At 37.4% G+C, this 9,710-nt stretch overlaps 2 protein-coding genes across 2 annotated transcripts; one reads left to right on the top strand and one right to left on the bottom strand.

The window, feature by feature from the left end:
* Positions 1–441: 441 nt before the first annotated feature.
* Positions 442–5,152, top strand: LOC105110569 (protein PMR5-like). The gene is made up of 5 exons (XM_011005649.1): positions 442–1,128; positions 1,241–1,412; positions 2,062–2,240; positions 2,462–2,620; positions 4,571–5,152. Exons 1-5 carry the CDS (start codon positions 788–790, stop codon positions 4,902–4,904), a joined length of 1,185 nt encoding a protein of 394 aa, XP_011003951.1. The 5' UTR covers positions 442–787; the 3' UTR covers positions 4,905–5,152.
* A 397-nt stretch (positions 5,153–5,549) lies between these two features.
* Positions 5,550–9,480, bottom strand: LOC105110579 (asparagine synthetase [glutamine-hydrolyzing] 1-like). The gene is made up of 13 exons (XM_011005659.1): positions 9,154–9,480; positions 8,548–8,686; positions 8,295–8,390; positions 8,005–8,146; positions 7,720–7,910; positions 7,446–7,607; positions 7,276–7,356; positions 6,948–7,169; positions 6,719–6,853; positions 6,518–6,598; positions 6,346–6,432; positions 6,147–6,254; positions 5,550–6,052 (listed from the first exon to the last, which is right to left on the bottom strand). Exons 1-13 carry the CDS (start codon positions 9,231–9,233, stop codon positions 5,807–5,809), a joined length of 1,770 nt encoding a protein of 589 aa, XP_011003961.1. The 5' UTR covers positions 9,234–9,480; the 3' UTR covers positions 5,550–5,806.
* Between the last annotated feature and the right edge of the window lie 230 nt (positions 9,481–9,710).

Here is a 9,710-nt window from a genome sequence, read left to right as displayed (position 1 = left end):
AAATTCAGAAACTAAACAAATATCTTCTCACTACTATACGATTACTCCAAAACACAAAACAAATTTGCAGAAACTGAACGCAAATAGCAAATTGCAAAAGTTGAAGGGAAGATGAAATTCCAAAATAATTACAAAAATTGACGAAATACCAAATTTTTTGCAGAAGCAAAGTTGTATTCGGAATTAAGCCTCGTTCCATAAAACCAGCTTCGATACCATGTTAAAATAATTAAGATCAAACACAAAAAAAGACTAGAATTCTGAATAATCTGTATATTATAAATGCTTAACCTTGACCTGAATACAAATAAAGTATATATAGATTAAACTGAAGGTACTATTTTATCCTTAATAAATAAGACTATATAAATATTATTTAACACTCAACACCTAACTAAAGATTATTGCTTCATTACACTTGTTGAGGTAGGTGTTAGCCATTAATATCTAGAGTTTCATGTAAATACGAGCGGATCCAAGAGCACCCCATGATTTGTGGACATAAACTGAACTTGCAGATGAATCAATAGCCTCTAATGAAATTGAACTCTGTACAAAAGTCTAAAATCAGAACCTTCAACAATCCAATATGCAACTCATGTGAACCCATCTCAGCTACCTTCACATGCACACAACAAAACAAAAACCCCACCAATCTTTTATAAGACTACACAATCCTCCTAAGCCCTATCACCTCTTTTTTTGTCATAGCAATCTCTCTTTGCTTTTTTACTAGCTTTTTGGGGCTACTTCCTTTTGCTTTTCTCACCCTTCCCTCCTCTAAAAAATGTCTCTTGCTTGTATCCTGTCCTCTTGCAATCTATTAGCATCATGTTTTGCGATTGTTTTCTTGGTTTTGCTTCAAACCAAGGTTGCAACTTCAGCTTTGATAATGAGCATGAGAAACCACCACAACCACCACCAGCACAGATTGCCAAGGCTGCAAGCTAATCAAAGTAGTTGTGCATTGTTTGTCGGCACTTGGGTTCGTGATGAATCATACCCATTGTATCAATCTTCTAATTGCCCAACCATTATCGACGCTGAATTCAACTGCCAAATGTATGGTAGGCCTGACTCTGATTATCTCAAGTACAGATGGCAGCCTCTCAATTGTGAGCTCCCAAGGTAACAGAGAACATCATTCAGTGTTAAATCCTTTTGGGTCCTCCTCCTGTTTTACATTTCTAGTGCTGTGAATGCAATCGTTGGACTCACGTTTAATTTTTATATGGTTTAGATTCAATGGGCTTGAATTTTTGCAAAATATGAGAGGGAAAAGTATGATGTTTGTGGGGGACTCCCTTGGACGGAATCAATGGGAGTCTTTGATTTGCTTGATTTCATCGTCGGTGCCTCGAACTTCAACACAAATGAGTAGAGGAGATCCCTTTTCCATCTTCAAGTTCTCGGTAAGTTCCCCTGTTCCAAATAGCCACTACTGCCACAGTACTTTACTTGATATGCGAATTGATAAGATTCATGTGCTTGCTGCAAGGCCTACAAGGCTGCAATTTGAACACTAAAAAATGTTGCACCCGCCGGAGTCTTCTCATTATCTTGAGCCCAGCAATATAGGGACGAAACATGAAAGAAGTCGTTGTTTTTTTTTCCAGGACTCGGTCTTTTTTTCTTGACAATCGAACTCCGATTGTGAACTTGGTCAAATAGTGTCATTTTTGTCATTTTCTTAACATCACAGTGTCAGGAAGAGAATAAATTTTTACCGTGCTGTTTTCTATTTTTCAAACTTTAACCTGGAATTATACAAGTTTTAGTAAAAAAAGGGGAGGAATGGGTGAGTCGTTGTCCTGCATTTAGTCATGATTGGATTTGAATAAAAATCGGACGCCTATTGTTACACTGATTCAACTAGCATGAAAAGTCAGATATGGTGGTCATAGTTTTGAGGGGCCCTAACCCTAACTATGTTGGTGTGCTTTATCACCGTTGATGCCAAAGTTGCCAGCTGCGGCACATTAGCTAAGGTAAATTTCGGCCGTCAAAAGGAGATCAAGGAAATGGAGGTTATTTTCCTGATCTGGGTTTGGTATTGTGCAGGATTATGATGTGTCCATTTCCTACTATAAAGCTCCATATTTGGTAGACATTGATGCGGTACAAGGGAAGAGGGTTCTGAGGCTAGAGGAAATTTCGGGGAATGCCAACGCCTGGCGAAATGCTGATGTGCTGGTTTTCAACACCGGTCACTGGTGGAGTCACCAAGGTTCTCTCCAAGGGTAAGAAGTACTGTTACCCTTGTCTTTGTTTTAATCCTGGTTCTTCAGTCGTGATAATTTGAAAAATAACTTTTTAACCGGTCATAGTCAGACTAGGGCAAGGAAAAAACTCAATTTGTGTTCGTTGATGGGCTATGTTTCTTCAGTGTTGATGAAAATAAATAAATGTAACAGTACGTACCAGTAGGATTTGTTAAATAAAAGTAGCGTGTGATGGACAGATGGGATTACATGGAATCAGGAGGTACATTCTACCAAGATATGGATCGTCTGGTTGCATTGGAGAGAGGGCTAAGAACATGGGCTAAATGGGTGGACTCCAACATCGACACTGCTAGAACCAGAGTCTTTTTCCAGTCCATCTCTCCTACACATTACAAGTACGTCTCCCCCCCCTCTCCCTCTCATATAATTGGTCTTTGCTTCCAATCTTATTGTCCGTTGGGAGTGGTTTTAGCACTCAAAAAATGGGTCCGATTTTAGTGATGTCTGTGAGTACGGCAGTTGTAGTTTTTTTAAATTATTTTTTTTGCTTAAAATATTCTTTTTATTTTAAAAAATTATTTTAATATTGGGGTATTAAAATACCTGATAACACTAAAAAATATTAATTTAAAATAAAAAAATATAAAAACAATAATGTGAACACGATGGAGAGTTGAATCGGTAATAGGGAAGGTGCGAGTTGCAATTGATGGGTGCTTCCCCACCAGGGTCATTTATTGTAATTATAACGAATATTGCGGGTTATTGATAGACGGGGAAGGCAGGCAGGGGTAGAACGGGCAACAAAAAAAAAGAAATAATAATATTGATGATGCAAATTCTGCATCGCTGTCAGCCGCATTCACAAACAAATGAAGACGCGTTAGTTAAAGGTAAACAATGAAAAAATAAGTTAACAATAAAAAGAAAATATCAATATATTAATATTGATTGAAATTAACTAAAAAATGTAGGATGGTAACTTAAATTAATTAATTTTTTTTTCAAATACTAATTAAAGATGTGTTTTTTAATCAAAAATTTCTTAGAAAATAATTATCTACTGGAAAAATTAGTATCTTCTTATATGTCAAGAACGATATTTTCTCAGGCGTGCTGCAGTCAAATCTTCTTTTTTCCTTAGGTCGCTGTGTCCCGGCTAGATTGTCGGCAACATAGTGAATTACTATTCTTTCTTTTTTTCATTTAAAAATACTTTCAAACGCTTATCTGATACTTATAACCTCAGAAACTATGTTTAAACAACTAATAAAAACATAAATCAATTTGAAAGTTTTTAGATTCATAATCTCAAATCCTCATAAACCTGAAGATGAGATGGTTTAATTTTGGTATCTATAGATTTTTGGAAGCGAGAGCTTTCATTTAATCTCATTTTTTATTCTCCTTTTCTTTCTTCCTTTTATTTACTTGTAATTTTTAAATTCCACGTCATTTTTTAATGTTGGGAAGTCTGAACAAGAGAATTCGATTAGCCATTATCGAGTTTTTTTCACTTTAAATAGTTTAGTTTTTTTTTTCTTTAATCTAATGGTGTTTTTTAGTCATATTATAAAAAGGGTATTTAGAATGGCATTGATATTCTAACGCAACAACACTGTAGCAGACACCCAAGAAATCTGAGTACAAAAGAAACTAGCATTAGGTGAATCTCGTTATGATTGTTTTTTAAGTATTTTTGTCTTAAAAATATAATAAAATAATATTTTTTTTTATTTTTTTAAAAATTATTTTTTATATTAATATAGAAAAATGATTTGAAAATATAAAAAAATTCAAAAATTCAAAAGTAATTTTGAAACTCAAAGATAAATATGCTTGCAATTCGATCGAATATGCCAGAAGAGGCAAATTAATTAGTGGACCCCCACAGATCCCAACAATGGATTTGACATGAAATAATTTGAATCAACTGCGGGGAATAAACCATTTTCAGTCATCCCATAAGACTTTTTTAGAGCCTTGAAGCTTATAAGAGTAGTGTCCATAATTATTTCATCTGTCCAGTCAGAGTGTCAGGAAAAATAAAATTCATTTTCAACTAATTACACAAAAGACTAAAGAATACATGATATCACAAACCTTGGAGAGGGGCAACCAAGTGAAAGACGAAGCTACCGACATCCTTCAGTGGTCTCGTCACGTGATCCTGTTCTAATGACACCTGAAAAAGAACACCGATCATTTGTCGGTTGTCAGCGGCAGTGGCATTACTATTCCTCGTTTAATAGGATCGTGCATGTAATTAGCTTCTGAAGAATTAAGTATTACTCTGCTAAGCTGGAAATTAACAGTAAACCTTTTTGGTTATTGTTCTGTGACAGTCCAAGTGAATGGAGCGCGGGAACGACAGTAACAACAACGAGGAATTGCTATGGCGAGACAACACCAATGAATGGAATGACATACCCTGGAGCGTACCCTGATCAAATGAGGGTCGTGGATACTGTGATCAGAGACATGCATAATCCTGCATATTTGTTGGACATCACAATGCTCTCAGAGTTGAGAAAAGATGGGCACCCATCAATTTATAGTGGCGTTCTGAGCCCTCAGCAGAGGGCGGATCCATCGGGATCCGCGGATTGTAGCCACTGGTGCCTTCCTGGACTGCCTGATACTTGGAACCAATTGTTCTACGCTGCCTTGTTCTTTTAAGTCTATTTTATTGTTATTTGTTAACTACCAATTCTAATGATATACGTGTTCGGAGAGATGCATAATTTGCAATCCTCTTGTCTTCTATTGTTTTGTATGATCTTTAGACTAAGATATACATATGTTCCAATTAGCCCGCCTTGTAAATTAGTGATATTGTATACCACGAAGAGAGATGATTCCTTGTTGGGTGACTGGGAGAAAGCTTGCTGCTTTATTTTTGCTAGTTAACTTGATCCCTTCATGGACTCGGATTAGTTATTCCTGAAGTGATGAACTGCAAGAATGATAGTGGTCATTTAAGCCCAACTCATGTGGGATCTGGAGCCCTTGTTCTGTAGCATGTTTGAATGTTTAGTTACAGTATAAAAACTCAAAATATTATTTCAACATTGCAAAAAAGAAAAATGTTCCTTGTGGTTTGTTCATGTCCTTCACTTAAGCTTCACTGCCAGCATCGGATCTCGTCTGCGATTTTCCCAGTGATGAAAAGTTATTCGAAAAGGGCTTCTGCTAAATATTGTACGTACCATGGCGGAGACAAATGTAGACATCCATTGTCCCTCTTTTCCGATGATTAAAATTGGATATTGGATTTTTTTATACTATAACTAAGAAGATGAGAAGAAAAAAAAAACTTAAATATGGAGCGAAGAAACCATAGGAAAGGTTGCATTACAGCTTTAAACAGCTACGGGGCGTTGATAACATACATGAATTACCTTGTACAAAAACCACAAAGTAATGACAACACACGACTTCAAAGTTCGAAGGACCACAGATAATTATTTGTAACATCTACATACGACCTATAAGATTTTTCCATATTTAAGGCAACACAAGTTTAAATAATGCCAAGGCTATAGATATCAATTAACCAATACTTAGTCCTCCAGCGGGCGCTAACTGTGGATCGCAACTCCCGAAGCACTAACTTCCAACATCCGAGGAAGAGTGTCAATAATTTTTGGTGGCACCACTCCTGCATTGGCAAGAGCTGCCTGCTGATCATAAGCAGAGAGATGTACACCCAATGCAGCCCGGCCAGAAGGATCCAGATTATTGGACCAGGCAGCATCCCATTCCACAGCTTTAGCTGTGCTGCATGCTACACTGGCTCCTCCAGGAACAGACAGCCTGGCTGAATTCTGCAAATGAAGAGCAATAATAATAATCAAATTAGTGTTGACACCATTAGCATAGCCCATCCTTTACTTACTGTGGTAGGTTTTGTACGATTACCTGTGGGAAGAACCTCTCAAAAATCATTCTGTAGTAATAGGCTTCTTTAGTGGTAGGGGTATTATGTGGAAAGATGTGCTCAGCGTTTTGCATCATCTTGTCAGTCACCTGAAAATATTAATTCTGCAGTATGAGCTTCCAAATAGAAATATGCTATAAACGAAACAAAAGGATACAAAACAAAAACTCAGATAGGTACATGTTGGGCAGCATGAGCTTTGAGACCATCGATCCAGCTATAGCCAACACCATCGCTAAATTGCTCTTTCTGCCTATAAAGAATATGCTGCAGAAAATCAAATGGGACATGTTAATCTAAAGCAATTAATGTGCTTGTGGAGTTAGAAGGAAGACAATTAATATATATGGACCTTGGGCAGATAAGGATGCTCCTCGTCGTCAAAGGCTCTCCTAAGGACCCATTTCTCAATATGACCTTGTCCGGGTTTGATCTGGAATTGATGAATAGAGAGAGAATCACTTAACAGGCTTTAAAATCGTGAGTATCAATACTTGAAAATTCATACATAGAAAGAAAAAATGTTTAAAAGTTCAACGGAAGGTTTTTTTACCATCTTCCATTCAGGATCAATAGCCATTGCAACATTAATAAAATCCTTGTCCAAGAAGGGGACACGGGCTTCTAAACCCCAAGCAGATGTTGCCTTGTTAGCTCTCAAGCAATCATATTGATGAAGGGCCTTTATCTACATACACGAAACAGAATAGAATTATCAGAACGCTCCCTTGTTATTTCTCTACGTTTCAACAGAAGAGTGGTATATGCATATAGCTGGTTACCTTGCGACATGTTTCGCGGTGTAACTCTTCTTTGTTAGGTGCCTTATGAAAGTACAAATACCCACCAAAAATCTCATCAGAACCTTCACCAGAAATAACCATCTTCACTCCTAGTGCCTTGATCTTACGAGCCATAAGGAACATAGGGGTACTTGCTCTGATGGTTGTAACATCATATGTTTCTATATGGTATATGACATCCTCAATTGCATCTATACCATCCTGTAATTAACAAGCCAAAGATGTTAGTTTACACTTTTGGGTATTCATAGAATTCATAGAATGATAGCACGAAATTGAGCTTAAAAACTTTGCTTGATTTTTATACCTGAACCGTGAAGTGAAATTCATGGTGGACGGTTCCCAGATAATCTGCAACTTCTCTTGCAGCCTTCAAATCTGGTGAATTCTGCTTAGCACGAGGGACAAAATCAAGGACTCCATCAAACTCTTTAAGGCCTGTATACTGAATTTCTTACGACAATAATTTACACTCACCTCTAGGCCAACACAGAAGGAATGGAGTTGTGCCCCCCATTGTCTGGCAGCCTTTGTACTTGACAAATAGCGAGAAGTAACAGCAGCAACCAGTGATGAATCTAGGCCCCCAGATAAAAGAACTCCAAAAGGCACGTCAGTCATTAGCCTTTTAATTACAGCCTGCGTATATCACTCTTAACATATGAGCTACACCATAAGAATTTCCTGTTTGTTAATTTTTAACATCAAGAAAAACAACTTACAGTAAGCCCAATTATATATTTGTCTTTACCTTTTCAAATGCACGTCTCAGAACAAGTGGATCATATGGGGTTGAGGGAATGGCCTCGCAGAACCAAGGAGGATTGTACCAACGACGTAATCCACCCGATTTACTCGAGTACAAATGACCAGGAGGAAAGCACTCAAAATGTTCACAGTCGTCATTCAGACCTTTCATTTCAGATGAAATCCACACGGACCCTGAATAATAAAAAGAAAAGGTAAAATCATCAAACAAAATCCAAGTCATTAGACATAAATAAATTTGAAAAACCAGGATCAGACAAGCTGTTACCATCAAGTCCCCAGCCAATATAGAGGGGGGTGATCCCAATGGCGTCACGGGCAACAATGAAACTGTTGTCACGAGTATCCAGCAGAACAAATGAAAACATTCCATCCAACATGTCCACAAAATTTTCGCCATATTCCTCGTACTAAATTCAAAAATTTTCAAGAACATGGTCACTCGTTAGAACCAAGAACTGCAAACTACTTCCATTCTACTTCAATATTAGTCCTTTGGATTCAATATAACTGAGAATTCATGCGATCTAATTATCATAATTTGTTAGCACAACCCACCAGATGGGCTATAACATCACAGTCACTGCCTGTTCGGAACTTGTGATTTGGCAAACGCTTCCTTAGTTCTTCATGGTTATAAATTTCTCCGTTCACCTATTTTCAACACCAACGACTCGTTAAACTTAGTGAATACTCATAATTTTAATTGTAATTTGCAACCAAAATAATGTCATGTTTTGCAAATTTTAACGTAACAGAAACTAAACTGTTGGTCTGACGCCAAAAAATGAAAAACTGCAAAATAACCAACCGTGACAACGATGGCTTGGTCTTCATTAAAGAGTGGCTGGTCACCGGAAGCAGGGTCGATAATAGCCAGCCTTTGATGAGCCAAGTAAAAGTCACCGCACTGATAGAGCCCACTCCAATCTGGACCACGGTGCTTCAACCTGTTACAATTATAATTAGACAGCATTATTCATCCCATTGCAATTTTGATACCCGCAAATTTGTCGATTATAATAGTATTGCTGGACCCATCAGTCCCCTATCATCATCAAATTAACGGAACGATAACCTTCTATCCTTCGTCTTGATTAAACGGAACATGTCCATGAATCCTAAAGACTTTATAAGGTTTCTGGTCGTTTTTAATATTTTTCATCTTAAATCTGGTCCCACGTCCATATCTCCAAATACTGTTAACTCCTTTTCGTTAATTGTCTGCGCCAGGAAATATACCAGCGGAGGAAAAACATTTTCGTACTTTTACTGTTACGCTAGCCAGGTAGCACCAGTGCTATGAAATAAACATTGAAAACTGCAAATTTATATATATATCAAGAATAAAATATGGGTGGAAATGTTAGCGAAAACGTAAAGGCTAGATAAATGAGAGAGGGAGAGAGGGAGTTGCCTGCGAGAAAGCTCTAGCACCCGAACCCTCTTGGCCTGAGAGTCGTCAGAACAACCCAAAACAGCAAGTATCCCACACATCCTCGTTTCTTAGAAAAAAAAACGATATAGCAGATAAAAGAAGATTTTGCTAGATATGTATAGCTTAAAAGCAAAGATAGAGAAAAATGGATGGATAAACTATACAGATGAAACAGGGTAGTAATGAAAGAAGAAAATCTGGTAATAAAAAGCAAAGAGTGGTGGCAGGAGAAGGAGATGGACTGTTAATAGGAAACACCAACACGTAGAGCAAGAGTTTGTTTTTGTTATTGTTGAATGAGTAAGTTCCCTCCTCTAAGCACTCGTATTTATAGTGCCACAACCAAGCAGCCACGCCATTTAACGGCGTCGGTTTTTTCATTTTCTTTTAATTTAGTTAAGTGATTGCTGGTAACCGGAGAAAGCCGGAACCTCAGAGGGACAAGAAATCATCGTCTCGTTTTATTACACGTGGTGAAATATTATTGGATGGTGTCGATGATATTTTATGTGAGGTAACCAGTTTTTGCGGATTCA

The sequence above is a fragment of the Populus euphratica genome, unplaced genomic scaffold, assembly GCF_000495115.2.
Source record: "Populus euphratica unplaced genomic scaffold, PopEup_1.0 scaffold3.1, whole genome shotgun sequence".
NCBI classification, from domain to species: Eukaryota; Viridiplantae; Streptophyta; class Magnoliopsida; order Malpighiales; family Salicaceae; genus Populus; species Populus euphratica.
This window is presented reverse-complemented; position numbering and strand designations above follow the sequence as displayed.

Coding starts and splice junctions, on each gene's coding strand:
- LOC105110569 (XM_011005649.1), top strand. CDS start 788: ATGTCTCTTGCTTGTATCCTGTCCTCTTGCAATCTATTAGCATCATGT. Junction 1,129..1,240: donor CTCAATTGTGAGCTCCCAAG/GTAACAGAGAAC, acceptor TATATGGTTTAG/ATTCAATGGGCTTGAATTTT. Junction 2,241..2,461: donor CACCAAGGTTCTCTCCAAGG/GTAAGAAGTACT, acceptor TGTGATGGACAG/ATGGGATTACATGGAATCAG.
- LOC105110579 (XM_011005659.1), bottom strand. CDS start 9,233: ATGTGTGGGATACTTGCTGTTTTGGGTTGTTCTGACGACTCTCAGGCC. Junction 6,433..6,517: donor AGCATCCTTATCTGCCCAAG/GTCCATATATAT, acceptor GATTTTCTGCAG/CATATTCTTTATAGGCAGAA. Junction 6,053..6,146: donor TTGAGAGGTTCTTCCCACAG/GTAATCGTACAA, acceptor CTTCATTTGCAG/AATTCAGCCAGGCTGTCTGT.